Source organism: Vipera berus, assembly GCF_964194415.1.
Source record: "Vipera berus genome assembly, chromosome: W".
In the NCBI taxonomy this organism is placed as follows: domain Eukaryota; kingdom Metazoa; phylum Chordata; class Lepidosauria; order Squamata; family Viperidae; genus Vipera; species Vipera berus.
The window spans coordinates 53,884,558-53,900,227 of NC_138210.1; the positions used below are offsets into that span (position 1 = coordinate 53,884,558).

Genomic DNA, 15,670 nt, shown 5'->3' on the forward strand with positions numbered 1-15,670 from the left:
GCATCCTAGTCCTGTTTTTCTATCATTTTCTATAATCACTCTCTTAACGTGGAGAGCATCAGTGCACTGGTGGATACGGGGCGCAGGTGTTGTGAGAAGGGACCCTTTTGGATATGACTCGGGTGGGTTGGGTGAAGTGCGGGGCAGCTGCGATTGTTTCATTTACTTATTTACGTCCATCACAGCACCCAGATTGATGAGTCTGCACGTCTCTGCCTACGAGGTGGTATTTGTTTGCCGTGGGTTGCTATCTCCCTAATGAGGGGAGCCCATGATTGCAAAATTTTATATATGCGATGGAGAAAGGGAAGAAATAAAAAAGTAAGCACAAGAAGAGCAAAGAAAGTGAGGCGGGAGAAGAGGAAAATGCGCAGGAAAAAATATCACAGTTTTCTGTTTGAACAAAGTCACAGTTTTGTCTCCTACCATCCTTTCCCACCGCAAGGTCCAAACAGTCATGTGGGGGAGGCCCTCCACCACCCAACCCCCCTGTCCTGGAGCCTGAGATGGCACTAGCTGCTCCAGCTGCCAATCTGTGGGAGGGCAGGGACTCGCCCCCGCCTGCTGGCACCCTCACTCGGCTCTTGTTCAAAGAGGAGCAGCCCTGCTGTTGCAGTAGCCCATTGCCACCGACCAGAGGACCCCACCCCACCGAAGTGCCACAGAGTGGCAGGAAAGCCCTTTTTCTGGATATAAAAGGTCTGTTATGGAAATGCAGGTGGGAACAGCTCCCCTGTACCCCCACCCCCACCCCCGCTGCAAAATGGCTGGTGCAAGGGATTGGGTGCTTTGTCAGGGGGGCTATTCTGGTGGCACTTGGGGTCGCAGTAGCAGAGTGTTGCCCCTCTCTGAGATGTTGTCTCTGTTCTCCCTTCTGATTTTTGTTTTTTTTTAAGTGAGAATATTAGTGGTTCCAGTCCCCACTGTGGTTTTTATCTGTGATACTCTTTTGGTTGAACAATTCCCCTTCTCTGTGGCAGGGAGATATATGACACTGTGCCATCTCTTCTTGGTGGCATTATGGCAGCATGCCCTTGGTGGGTTCATTGGTGGCCCTGATCTGCATCCCCCTCTCCGTGGCCATCTTCGTGGTATTGCCTTTGTTCCTGGAGTTGGGCCACGGTGCCATCTCCACCTTCGGAGTCTCAACCACAATTCAGTCTTTTTTTTCTGTTATTTCATCTTAAATGTCTTTCTCTACCCCTCTCCCACGCCCGCCCCACCTGGCGCTGGTCATACCTCGGACTCCAGGCTGGAGAAATGGGCCGAACCGCGCCTGGCAAAAAGCTCCCCGCTTCGACTCACCCGGCGTGGCAGCCACTCCGGGGAGAAGCCACCCTGGTGTCGATGGGAAGCCCCACAGCGCATCATGTGGCAGGAGCTCAGGTCCTCCAGACTACGGGAGGTCGGGTGGAGGACTCCACCGCCTGGCCCCAGCTCACAGGAATGATGGTGGCAGCGTCGGTGGAAGCCGTGGCGATGCCGAGGAACTAGGCAACTGTAGTGGCTACAGTGTCGATGCTCCCAGTCCAGCCGGCGTTCCAAATGCTCTTCCGAGCAGCTTAAATAATGCAAGGCTTCCTTGCGGCACGGCGGAGTGGGTGGCGGGAGCATTTCAAGGCTCAGGCAGTGCTGGCAAGGACCGTGACACCCGTGGCATTTGGCCAACTTGTCGGCCGACCAGTAGTGCAGAGGCTTGTGTGTGGCAAACAGCTGCCTCTCTCGGGAGGGGTAGGTGCAGAAATAATCTGGCGACTGGTACCAGCAGCTGTGGCCATCACTATCCCTCTCACAGATGTCGGAATCAGAGTCTGAAAAGTCCACATAATGACTTTGGCTGTGCAAACTGGCACCGACAGCAAGCGGGTGAGAATGGCTGCGGCAGATGTGAGCCCGGGAGCTCCTCTCGCGGCTTGACGTGGTTGGGCATTTAGCTTCTGGCTCAGCTCGTGGCAGAGACGTCTCCTCAGCATGTCGGTAACGGGGGACCGGCGGGGAACGTTCATCTTCGTAGGAGAGCCGGGTGTAGCCATACCGGCTTCGCTCTTTCCCGAAAGACCGGGAGGTGCCTCTCTCCAACTCACAAGGGCTTTTAGTAGGATAACTGCTTGTAGGGCCGTCATATTTTTTCACCTCAGAAGCTCGGCCAGCCCCTTTCCCTGTTTGGAAACTTTCATACAAACCCCGGAGAGATTTGCGTTGCCAACCTGATGCCACCGGTGGCATGTCTGGAGAATCTTTTTCCCGCACTATAGCAAAGTAGGACGGAGGGTTTTCCAGCCCACGGGAAGGCTGTGGGGGAGAGAGCTGACAGGGTGCCATTTTTTTGCTACTGACATGATCTGAAAGCCCTTCGGGTTCGATGGGGCCATAGAACCGGTGGAAGCCATCGGAGAAAGGACTCTTGAGGCTGTGGCGTGTTGGTTTCGTGGTAGGGAGTTCTGCAGGTGTAGGGGGGTACAAATCCTTGTAACAGTTGGGGCTACGGGCATGACGCCACCGTTCCACAATGCGCCGTTCACGAGGCAGGAAGCTGGAACAGGGAAGCGGAGGCCCAGGAGGACTGGGCAGGGCTGGGGCTGCCCCTCGTGATGGTCCGTAGGTGTGATTCAGGATGGGCAACTGCTGCTGGTCTGGTATTTTGGGGTCTTCACTGCTACAACAACTATACATGCCCTGGAAGAAATGGGAGAAATAGTTAAATACACGCACACACACACACACACACACACACACACACATATGAAGGTTCTTCAACTACAGCTATGTTTTTTACGTCTAGCAAGCAGGCAAAACTACCGTATAATGTAGAAAATGCACTGGAAATTTTGCGAACAAGACAGCGCTCCCTAAAATGACACCTGGGCAGGTAGGACAATAAAATACAGGTGTCCTCAATTTATGACTGTAGTTAAAGCTCAGAATTACAGTCGTAAATCATAGTGGTTGCTAAAGCAGGTCACCCCCTGATGATCCCTGATTTTATAACCATTTCTGTGGCAGTCATTAAGCAAACCCATTGTACCCAATAGGCACTTTTTGTGGAAAACCGGAAATAAACATCAGTTTCCGGCAAAAAAAGTTGTAAAATTCAGTCACATGACTGTGGGATGTTACAAACAGTCCTAAGCACCCAAAATGTAATCACATGACTATGGGGGGTGGGGGGTGGGGTGGAAGTCTGCCACAACTTTGAACAGTCACTAACTAACCATTCATAAGTAACCGAATAACAGAGTTGGAAGGGACCTAGGAGGTCTTCTAGTCCAACCCTCTGCTCCAGCAGGAAACACTATACCATTTCAGACAAATGGTTTTCCAAGCTCTTCTTAAGTCAAGAACTATCTGTATTAGTTCTGTATCAAGAAAATTCTAAGTTGTGTTCTCAGCATTATCTTTGAATAGCTTGAAAAAAATGCCTGCCTTCACAGAGATTGCCCAGATAAGGGAAACAATAGCCAAGCTAGCTGAGCTGGGGATCTCACTCAAGTTAAAACACCTTTTTATCTACCTGCAATAGCTCCTGACATACACAACAATAATAGTAAAGGTTCCCCCGCACATGCGTGCTAGTCGTTTCCAACTCTAGGGGGCGGTGCTCATCTCCCTTTCAAAGCCGAAGAGCCAGCGCTTGTCCGAGGACGTCTCCGTGGTCATGTGGCCGGCATGACTAGACGCCAAAGGCACACGGAACGCTGTTACCTTCCCACCGTAATTTTTTTACTTGCATTTTTACGTGCTTTCAAACTGCTAGGTTGGCAGAAGCTGGGACAAGTAACAGGCGCTCACTCTGCTACGCGGCACTCGGGATTCGACCCGCCAAACTGCCGACCTTCTGATCGACAAGCTCAGCGTCCTAACCCACTGAGCCACCGCGTCCCCTACACAACAATAATAACAGTATAACAAATCACTGCTCCCCAGTTTTACACAATTATCTTTTTCTAAGTGCAACTTGAGAATTTCAGTGAGATACAGATGACTCCTCTCACCAACCGTATCACTTCTTCCCCACCTGTCCATTTCCTGTGTCACCTCTGCCACCCAACACAATAATCCAGCATCCAATTCCTCGGCCAATTTGTCTTTTTTGAGTCTCTTTATATCAAATCCCCAGTTTGACAAGCGTCAGCCTAATGAACCCTTGCATAAGATACCTATTCAAGATGTACCAAGGCAGCGCTGTGAATTCCAGAAGAATTGGATTTCTTTACTTTGGTCAGCCCTATAAATTAGACCAGATTAAGAAACAGACATTCTGTAGGCCTAGATCAGGGGTAGGCAACCTTGGCTCTTTTATGACTCATGGACTTCAACTCCCAGAATTCCTGAGCCAGTATGGCTCAGCTTGGAAACCTCTCCCTTTCCCCTCAGCATGGCTGGCTCAGGAATTCTGGGAGTTGAAGTCCGCGAGTCATAAAAGAGCCAAGGTTGCCTACCCCAGGCCTAGATCTACTTTTACTAGAATAGCTATAGTGACAGGATCTTGTAAATTGGAATGCACTTCCCCTCCTCCCTTTTTTATCGTCATGTGAATTTGTGGGGGAGGGAGGTCTGAAGCATTTTTAAAGTACAGGTAGCCTTCAACTGACAACAGTTCATTTAGTGACCATTCAAAGTTACAACAGCACTGAAAAATGTGACTTATGACTGGTTTCCAGAGTTATGACTGTTGACACATCCCAGGGTCATGTGATAAAAATTTGTCCGCTTGGCAATTGGCTCATATTTATAATGGTTGCCGCGTCCCGAAGTCACGTGATCACCTTTTGTGACCTTCTGATCAACAAAGTCAATGGGGAAGCCAGGTGCACTTAACAAACTTGTTATTAACGTTAACAATCGCAGTGATTCACTTAACAACCGTGCCAAAAAAAGATTGTAAAACAGGGCAAAATTTACTTAACAAATGACTCATTTAGCAACAGAAATTTTGGGCTCAGTTGTGGTCATAAGTTGAGGACTATTTGTATCTTCCTTGGTATAGGTCAGGGGTAGCCAACCTTGGCTCTTTTATGACTCGTGGACTTCAACTCCCAGAATTCCTGAGCCAGCCATGCTGAGGAGAAAGGGAGAGGTTTCTATGCTTAGCCGTACTGGCTCAGGAATTCTGGGAGTTGAAGTCCACGAGTCATAAAAGAGCCAAGGTTGCCTGCCCCTAGTATAGGTAGTCCTTGACTTACAATCAATCACTTAGCAACTGTTCAAAGTACCAACAGACCTCCCCAGGGTACTTATAATTCAGCTCTGAAGCTCTGATGACCTATAGCCCCTATGGTCACCTGACCACATTTTGGATGCTTGGCAACTGGCCCGCGTGCAGTGGTGGGATTCAAATACTGGGTCTCTCTGTGGATGCTGCTTCCGGAAGTCCGTTCTGGGCCTGGGCAACAGAAAATTAGCTACCGGTTCTGCCGAAGTGGTGCGAACCGGCTGAATCCCACCAGTGCCTGCATGTATGGCCAGTTGCTGCACCCCATTCATACGACCGTGTTTTACAATGTTCTTGCTGAAAACTGGAAGCAAATACAGGTTTTTGGCAAAACCAGGCCACAGCAAAGAAGTGGCTCACTTAACAACCATGGTGTTTGCTTAATGGCCACCATAAAACAAGGTCATTAAAAAAGGTCGGTGGCCAGGTTTACAATCGTCATGACTTACAGCTGTAATGGGAAAGTTCTATTACAGTCGTAAGTGAAGGACTACTCGTACGGGCTCCAGCCAATTTGATTGTCAACTTGCATCTTCCTTCTGTCTATCAAGGGTGTCCTCCATATCAGTGTTACTCAGCCTTGGCAAATTTAAGATGGGTGGACTTCAACTCCCAGAATTCCCCAGCCAGGTCTGTATACAATGACCTCTACAATTTTCCATCTTCTCTCTTACTCGGTTATGGGAGCACCATGTGAATAATCCCACCCTGAACCTAAGTAAGATAATTTCTTTCTTAGATAATATTCACCACTATTGCAAAGATAATTTCCCCCTACAAATAACCTCCTGCTACTGATAAGCCACCATCCCCTCATGTTGCTGAATTTGCCTTTCAGTGTAGATATCTGGCTGCAGAGCAAGACCACCAGGCTAATAAATGGAGAGAAGCAGAGAGGAAGAAGAGCAGAAGGGATGGAAGAAATCCAGTTAGACAGTTAGGATTACAAGAGATCAGTGGGAGCAAGCAGAGAAATCAAATGTTAGATTGGATTTCTGCCACTTGGATGAACTGGAGTCTCTCCCACCATTTTTAAACTTAATTTCAGTACAAGACAACAGCAATTTTAATTGGTTTTTATAAAGTGATGGACACGTGCAAATAAAAACTACAGACAGCCCTTGACTTGCAACTACGGCTGGAAGTGAAAGTTAAGTCACGCCTGATTTTACAACTTTTTGGATTACGCTGGTTAAGCGACTCCAGCTTCCCCCCCCCCCCCGTTGTCCTTGCTTTTTGGGAGCCCCCAGGAAGGTTAAAAATAGTGATCACATGACCTTGGGACTCTGCAACTGTCATAAATACATGCCAGTTGCCAAGTATCCTGCAACGGTCAAAAGTGGGGAAAACCGTCATGAGTCAGTTTTTTCAGCACCACTGTAACTACGAACAGTCACTAAACGAATGGTTGTAAGTCAAGGACTACCTGTAATCATTTCTTCCTCTAAAATCACATCAGAGCTTGATGTCCCCTAGGCGTCCTTTAGTGGTCTTTTATGAAAGCTTAAAACTAGGCTTTAAAATCAAATACATAACTCCTCTTCTTTCTCCTTCTCCCCAACCTTTTTGAAATCAGTCACCAACTATCTAGATTTCTTTTTTAAAAATTAGAGGCATGGAGTTGTAGGATGCCGATTAACATCACATTAACATTTGATTGATGCATTTCTTCCTCTCCCCCCCCCCCAGCCCCAACTTCTGGGAGTGAATCTGGCTTCTCTCAGTGTGTCACTGCATTTGATAGACGTACAAATCAGCACGTCGCCACCTCCAGTTCTTCAAACAAGCCAGCCAAATTTTTCCCCCCCTCAAGTTGAATGAAAACATATTTATTCGACAGCATGCTAATAGTCTGCCTTAATTTAAAAAGAAGTGCATTTTTTTTAAAAAAAAACAACGTTGAGAATTAGGGTTGTTTTTTTTTAACGTTAAAGGCGCTAACAACCGAGTTACATTGGCAAGCTAGTTTTTGCTAAAGACTACTACAGCCAGGTTTTCCTTAGAAAAGAGATGCCATTTAGTGACCAAAACATGCTGTGTAGGCTTCAAAGGTGGGGCTACCGTGTTTCCCTGAAAGTAACACCCGGTCTTATATTATTTTTGCCTCCAAAAGAGGCCATTAGGTCTTATTTTTGGGCGGTGTCTTATATTTTTCACGACACCTGCCTTGCCTCACGGCGGCGGCACCAACAGGCCCATCCAGCAGGAGCCTGCATGGCTGCTAGCCCACTTCTGCTGCGTCCACTCGTGGCAGGAGGCCACGTGGCACATCGCACCGCTGCTGCCACAATAAGGTAAGGCAGGTGGGGGAGGGGATGGAGCTGCCCCACATGCTCCACACCCGCTTCCTTCAGCTGCCACCCCAGCTAGGCCATTTCTTGCTCCCTTTCACTCCCCTCCCCAGCGGGATTGCCATGCTTCCGTATGGAGGAGGAGCGGGGTAGGCCTGGTCCCCTTCCGCTGTTTCGGAGCCAGGAGGGAAGTGATGGCGAAAGGCGCTGCTGGAGAGGCTTTCTTTACACTCCACCCCACAGATCAACTGTCCGGTGGCTTCTTCTCCTCCGCCAACTTTCCCATGGCTTGCGCCGTGACCGGGTGGCACAAGTCTCTGGTGCCGCCTCCCTCCATCGCTGCCACTGGAGAGAACGGAGAACGGGAAGTGGAGTGGCTTTGTGGAGCGATGCAGAGCAGAGAAGAGCACTTGCTCACTGCCCTGCATCGCCCCACATCTCCGTTCTCCAAATGGCAGCCCCATTTCCTGCCACTTCTCCTCCCGAAAGTAAAAAAAAATTCAATACTAACCTGCTTTCCAGCTCTGGCGCGTTTCTCTCCTGCTGAAACCGAGTTTGTGGGACTGAAAAAATGTTCAGTCAGACCTTCCAACTTCTTGCGGGGAAAAAAAAGATCTTGGGAGAAGTTGGAAGGTCTGACTGAACTTTTTTTTAGTCCCACGAACTCTGTTTCAGTGGGAGAGAAATGTGCCAGAGCTGGAAAGCAGCTTAGTGTTGAAATGCAGGGCGGCAAGCAAGTGCTCTTCTCTGCTTTGCATCGCTGAGCAGAGCCGCTCCGCTTCCCATTCTCCATTTTCTCCAGTGATGGCGACAGAGGGGTGGCGGAGGGAGGCGGCAGGGAAGGCTTGTGCCACCCAGTCACGGCGGAAGCCACAGGACTGTTGGTGGAGAAAGAGTTGGCGGCTGCCGCCGGGCAGGTGATCTGTGGGGCAGAGCGTGAAGAAAGCCCCTCCAGCGGCACACAGCAGCAGTGGAGCCTTTCGCCGTCACTCCTGCCTGGCTCAGAAATGGCGGAAGGGGACCAGGCCTACCCCACCCATCCTCCGTACGGTAGCATGGCAGTCCGGCTCAGGAGGGGAGTGAAAGGGAGCAAGGAATGGCCTGGCTAGAAGGGGCCTGAAGGAAGCGGGTGCAGGGCGCGTGGGGCAGTTCCACCCCCTCCCCCACCTGCCTTGCCTCGTCGTGGCGGCAGCGGTGAGATTGCCACGCGGCCTCCTGCCCCACTGAGGCAGCGAGGTGGGAGAGAGTGGGTGGGGTCCTAGTTAGGGCTTATTTTTAGAATAGGGCTTATATTAGGCCCACCCCCACAAATCAGGGTAGGTCTTTTTTTCGGGGCAGGGTTCATTTTCGGGAAAACACGGTATTACTCAATTTATGTTTATCTGTAGACACGCCCAGATAAAGAGATGGGATTGAGGAAAATAGAAGCAGGAATGCATGACCTAAAAACAGCTGATTCCTATCTCAAGTAGGCTAGCTTCCATGTTCTGAACAAATGATATACAGCAAGCAAACCTGTGTAAGTTGATTTCCTTTGCATGATTTAGTTTTAGGTAATGTCAGACCTAACAGTCGTACTTGCAATCTCGACGACCTCCTTGCTCTTGTTTATGAGTTTCCATATTTCATTGCCTATGTACACACACATATCCTCCAAGCCTCCAGGAACATGGTTTTTTTTTAAAAAAAAAACAACAAAAAACAACAACTATAAAATTCTAAAAAATTCTGTATCCATTACTCCTCGGAATATTTGAGCAATGCAATCACTGAATTCCTGCAGTTCTAGATAAAAGGAGAGAAGTAAGAGAAACTGGGAAGACGTTCATGCAGAAGGAAGCAAACAGCTCTGGGGCGTACATGGGAACTGCAGCCTCTTTTACGAACTCACCCTGCTGAAGGCCAGTAGGAAGTCCAGCCGGCCCGTGTGTCTCATGCAGTGGCGCAGTTTCCAGTAGATGAGATGTTCCCAGGCAAAGACGAGCAGGCTCAGCCCCATGGCTACCAAAAGCATGTAGAAGACCCCTGCCATGTTGTCTATATCCAGTTTACTGCTCATCACCTCAATTTTGTCGTTGTGGCAAATCCCTGACAGCCACAGGCGCTCCAGGAGCTCAATCTCATCTGAAACAAAAGAAGGGCAGTGGGTAGAAAAAGATTGCTGTTGGCCCTTTGAGGTGGTCCAGACAAGAAGCAACATCTGTGAGGACTAATGCTTCCTTTATTGCAAATGGAGCCTTCAAACTTGGCCCTTTTATGACTTGTGGACTTCAACTCCCAGAATTCCTCAGCCAGGCACGGGTGCCTGGCTGAGGAATTCTGGGAGTTGAAGTCCACAAGTCATAAAAGGGCCACGTTTGAAGGCCCCTGTTGTAAAGTGACAGCAAAAGAGTCTTTCAGGTCTGAAAGTGTCTCTCCCCTCCTGTACTTTTCCTCTGCTGAAAATTAGGGAGGATCCCTTCTGAGACGCTTTCTCCGTTCTCCTCATTCAGAGTCTGATTTTTGTTTTATCAGACTGGCTGTTGTCTAGTCTGCAGCTCTTCCTCTCGTCTCCCAAAGTCATTGTCACAAACCATTATGATAGGACCGCGCAGATGTCCTTCTCCCCTGTCCTTTCCTTCCTGCCATAAAATGCAAATCCTCTTGTTCTGGACAGAAATTGATTGCCAAGGCCTCAAATGACCAAGCAGCGCTGACCGTCTCACACAGCCTTCCTTAAGGCGTTGCCCTCTGGTTGCATGAGCAGCATAGGCAGTCCTTGACTTACAACCACAACTGAGCCCAAAATTTCTGTTGTTAAGGGCGACATTGCTTAAGTACGGTAAGTGAGTTTTGCCCCATTTTGTGACCTTTCTTGACAGAGTTGCTAAGTGGATCGTGGCAGTTGATAAGTTAGTAAGCTGGTTGTCAAGGGTGTCCGGCTTCCCCATTAACTTTTGCTGGTCAGAAGATCGCAAAAGGGGATCTTTTGGGATCCCTTGGGACACAGCAACGGTCGTAAGTATGAACCAGCTGCCAAGCATCTGACTTTTGATGGCGTGACGGTGGGGATGCTACAAAGGGTGTAACTATGGAAAACGTACATGTCACTTTTTCCAGTGCCGTTGCAACTTTGAACGGTCACTGTTGTAAGTTGAGGACAGCCTGTATACAGGAGGGCTAGAGAAATCTGCCAGTGGTGTTCACAAACACAACGGGGGGGGGGGGGAGCTGATTCAGGACCAGAGCAATATTGGAAGGCCCTTCCACACTGCCTCACTTCCACTCCTCAAACTTTCATCTACTCTTCTTAATGCTGGCCAGTAATTCTCCTCTCTCCTCTCAACCTCAGCAGCAAACAGCATCATATGAGCGAACCTCAATTGACCAGTGGCTGAACAGAGAAACCGGCATCCAATCAGGGCCACGCATCCTATCAGAACTTAAAGGTTCTGCCTATTTATTTAATGTCTTCTAAATCAGGGCTTTTCAACCTTTTCACCCATTGTACCACTTTTAGGATATGGCAACATCCGAGTACCACCAGTCGCCTAGCAAGGTGTCAAAAAATTGATGACCAACAAAAAAGAAAAAAGTGATAAAGTACAGGTAGTCCTCGACTTACAACAGTTCGCTTAGTGGCTGTTCGAAGTTACAATGGCACTGAAAAAATGAATCAGTTGCCAAGCATCTGAAGGTAAATCACAAGACCCTGGAGATGCTGCAACATTCCAGCTGATCGGCGCTTCTTCTGGGCTCAGGAGAAGCGCTGGGATCAGCACCGAGCTCCAGCTGGAGCCTGGCGCTGATCCTGGTGCTTCCACTGAGCCCTGACAGCCCCGAAGAAGCGCTGATCCTGGCGCTTCCGCTGAGCCCTGACAGCCCCGAAGAAGCGCTGATCCTGGCGCTTCCGCTGAGCCCTGACAGCCCTGTAGCTCCAGCCGTCTATCGCTCAGGCTTGTGCGGTGCTGCCACCAGTTCAGCTCATTCCCCCACTACCACTTTTCTAGGATGGCCGCATACCACCTGCCAGGTGCCAATGTACCACAGGTGGTAGCCGTACCACTGGCTGAAAAGCCCTGTTCTAAATAACCAGAGTAACCCTGGCAAAGACTAGCAAAGGATTACCGTGATACTTCACGATGCAGCCCTGGAATGTTGCCAGGGCTGTTGGGGATTCGGAACGAAGTGAGACTTCCCACCCAAGGGAAATTTGAAGCTTAGACACGCTGCAAAACTGAAGCGGCAGAGGCAGAAGTTGTCTCTGCTGTGAACAATGAAGTTGGTGTGTGACCAGAGAGGTTACGGGTAGTCTTCAACATACAACAATTGAGTCCAAAATTTCCATGGTTAAGCAAGACAGTTGCTAAGTGAATTTTGCTCCTTTTTATGACCTCTCTTGCCACCATTGTTAAGTGAACCACTGCAGTTGTTAAGTTAGTAACACGGTTGTTAAGTGAATCTGGCTTCCCCATAAACACCTGCCAGTTGTTAAGCATCCAAATTTTGTTCATGTGACCACAGGAATGCTGCAATGGTCGCAAGTGTGAAAAATGGTCACTTATTTCAGTGCCATTGTAACTTTGAACAGCCTAAGTGAATGGTTGTTAAGTCAAGGACTAACTGGCTGGCATATCTGGGAATGGTGCAAATGCCAAGATTGGAAGGATAGAGGAGGCCACTAAGGGGCCTCTTTCTATAAACAATTGCTTTAAAAATAAGATTTTCATCAGCTATAATGAATTTGAGTCTGCAGCACTGAAAAATGCAAGTATCATGAATGTTTGAGAAAGTGATGATAAAAACTTAGTTTGCATTTTTAAACTGGAATAGAACTGAATTTTGCTAGCTGAAGTTGAAGCAGACAGCACAACACAATGCCTTGTTCTTTCTCCCTTAATTTTCAGTGCGTGAACAGTGCATTTGCTGCTTGCTGCAGGAATATCCATTTGCTTCTATTATGCTCTACTTGTAAATCAAATTGATATTACCAGTAATATTTCATTTGAAAGAAACTAAGCATAGACTTCACAATACAGAAGAAAAATGCAATTTTATATTTGACAATTTTTGTTCCAAGTATACAGTAAATGAATAATTAGTGTGTGTTAAAAATCATCAGTGCTAACTAAAGCTTACAAAAAAGAAGATGTTAACAAAAAAACATGAAAACAGAAGATCAAATAAAACTGATGGAGAAAACTGAATTTTAATAGTGAGAAAAAGTAAAATACCTGGGGTATTACTGTGACAAATGTGAACTGTATGTTATTTCAAAATAAATTATGTTCAGATATGGTATGAAATTAAGGACACGTTAAGGTGGGAAAAATTAAAACTGTCACTTTTGGGGAGAATTTCTGTGATAAAGATCAATGTTTTACCTAGAATGTTTTTGTTTCAGACAATACCTGTTTTGACAACTGATATACCATTCAGGCAAAGGCAAAAATATATATCTAGATTTTTATGCAGGGGGAAAAACACAATTTAAATACAGAGTGCTAACAAAGATGCAAAGGAAAGAGGAGGATTGGGTTTTCCAGTTTTGAAATTATATTTTGGAGAGTTTGTTTGTATGAAAAAATGGGTATTGCTGAGAAACAAAAGACTTTTAGGATTAGAAGTACAGGACCTGACATATGGATGGCATATATATTTATGCTACAATAAAGTTAATGTGGATTTTAAAAGTCATTTCATTTGACACACCATACTGAGAACATCGAATAGATATAAACCAAGCCTGTGCCCCAAAACAACTCTGTGGATCTCAGCACAAGAAACATTTTACATAAGAGAAACAACAGGCAAAGATAAATAGTTAACATACTAGAAAATTATTGGAGAGTCAGCAACCCCTTTAATTTAACATTAAATCAAGAGAGCAACTAATGGAGTAGGATATAGTTGTCTGTGGTTTTCCCTTTTACAGTTATCAAAAAGATTTAAAATGGATAGAAAGACTTATGGCATAAAGAAAAGGAAGACAGGATTTGAAGTGCAATTGTGCACTGATGATGAACGTGTAATTGCTAAAATATATACCGTAAACTTTTCTTGAAATTTGAAATGAAAGAAAAGCAGGTTAAAGAAGTTATGTTATATACAAATGAATCAATCTATCAATATATGGTCAAAAAGGTTGCAATTCACATTGTTATGATCTCCAAGTTAATTTTTATAAAAATGATGTATTATGGGTACATGAGACCAGAGAAATTATTTAGAAGGTATAAAGGTATTTCAAATATATGGAAATGTGAACAACTTGAAGGCATATTTTATCATGCTTTGGAGATGTGTAAAAAAGCTTTTAAAAATGGATTTCAATACAAACAGAGGATTTTAGACATTCAGTTGAAGCCAGAACCTTTCCTTATGAGACTGATAAAGGATAAAGGGTTTTTAAAAAGCCATGGAAGATTATTTCAATATATGATTACTGTGGCAATTATCATTTGCACAAAGAGGAAAGTTTCAGCATTACCCACCATGGAGGGATATCAGATGAAATTGACAGAATTTGCTGAGATGGCCAAATTGGCTTCTTTGATTAGAGAAAGGTTATTATTGACATTCATCAATCACTGGAAACCCTTTATGGATTTTTTTTTGCATGAAAAAGAAAATGATTTTGTGACTTATGGTTTTGATGATTAAAAAGAATAACGATGATGATGAAATCTTGGAGAGAGAGATTTGATATTGTATGTATTATTATTACTGCTGAGAGGAAAATTGGACACCATTTTTAATATCTCTTTTCATGTTTCTCTCTTTTTTTCCTTTTCCTTTCTTTTCTTCCTCTTTCATATTAACTATACCTTTGTCTTTGAATGTAATTATGTATGTAAGAGGTATTATAAAAAGTATTTTTTTAAAAAAAAGTGCACTGAAAAATAGCATTACAGCACATTTCTAGCTGAGAAGAAATATTTTCTCTTATCACAGTGATGCTACTTAATCCAACCTGAGGGCAGACAGGTGAAGTAGATTGTTGTTTGTCAATCTGAGAAAAGAGCGTGGACCATGCATAAGCCTTGAACTTAAAATTTTAGGAATTATTTTAAATATATATCTTAGAAATAGATGCCAGATGCCCCACAGTGGAAGCTGTTACCAATGTAGGCTATGTAGTTTGGGAAATGGCTGCATGGAGATTTGGCTCCAAAGGGCAACATCTGATTTAGAGCATGCAGGGGCCCACTTATAGCATCTCTCAGGAACACCTTAAAGTCATTGTACCTTTTCCTGAATTCGTCAATCTTAAGATGGAGCCTACCTTGCTTTAAGGTGCTCCTGACCTGCTACTTACATGCTACATTTACAGGTACTCTGAATCACATTTGGTACTTTCATTCTAGACCTCTTCACAGTTCAGTGGGGCTATATAGTTAAAAAAAATACATTTTTTCCAATGACACTAACTTGAGAGTATGCACTTAGCCTAATGAATTATACTCTTCCTTTTAAGCACTGATATATTTCAAAAAGTCCATTTCAGCATTACCTCCCAATTCATTATTTGCTTCTAACCCACTTTAATTCTGGTGTGTCTCCTTAGAGCAGGGGTGTCAAACTCGCAACGTCACGTGACGTGTCGCGAAGTATCGTGACTTTTTTTCCCATGGCCGGCAATGGGATGGGTGCGGTTTTGGCATGATGCATCCGGCAGTTTGACACCCCTGCCTTAGAACCTGGACCTGATCCGTGAAATCTTACCATCGCTGAGAAACTGAAGCAGGGCCAGGTCAATGGGCCGTTTCCATTTGGACCCTTTCTGCAGGGCAATGCCATAGCCTGTCGTGGCAAAGACCTTCCCACTTCCGATGGTGACAAGTTTGCAACCTTCTTCCTTGCGGGCCATGTAGTTGAGGACAGCTGCATCATAAATGAAGGCGTCCAGCTTCCTGCAGGCGGGGAAAAAAAGGCGGGCTGAGATGAGTTGAGGGGAACCCATAAAAGGTGCGCCTCAGGGAAGGTCGGCTGTAAGGATCTGCGCATTTGATGTCTTTCTTCTGAAACCAATCTAAGTATTTGTTCCAAATAAACCGGACACCTGTTTTTTCAACAGAAGTTAACATTTGTAGCTCAGGACTGAACTGTGCTCCCCTTGACACTCTCAGAGCTTGGTTATTTCCTTGCAGATGTTTCATTACCCATCTAGGCCACATCATCAGTGCTA

At 46.0% G+C, this 15,670-nt stretch overlaps 1 protein-coding gene across 1 annotated transcript in view; it reads right to left on the bottom strand.

The window, feature by feature from the left end:
• Nucleotides 1-1,233: 1,233 nt before the first annotated feature.
• LOC308676149 (glutamate receptor ionotropic, NMDA 2D-like) overlaps nucleotides 1,234-15,670 on the bottom strand; it is a gene marked incomplete at both ends in the record, with an annotated part of 42,971 nt that continues 28,534 nt past the window's right edge. Inside the window, 3 exons of the mRNA XM_081341893.1 lie at nucleotides 1,234-2,676; nucleotides 9,395-9,627; nucleotides 15,208-15,395. Coding sequence (XP_081198019.1) covers nucleotides 1,234-2,676; nucleotides 9,395-9,627; nucleotides 15,208-15,395 — 1,864 coding nt within the window. The remainder of the gene's footprint in view (nucleotides 2,677-9,394; nucleotides 9,628-15,207; nucleotides 15,396-15,670) is intronic.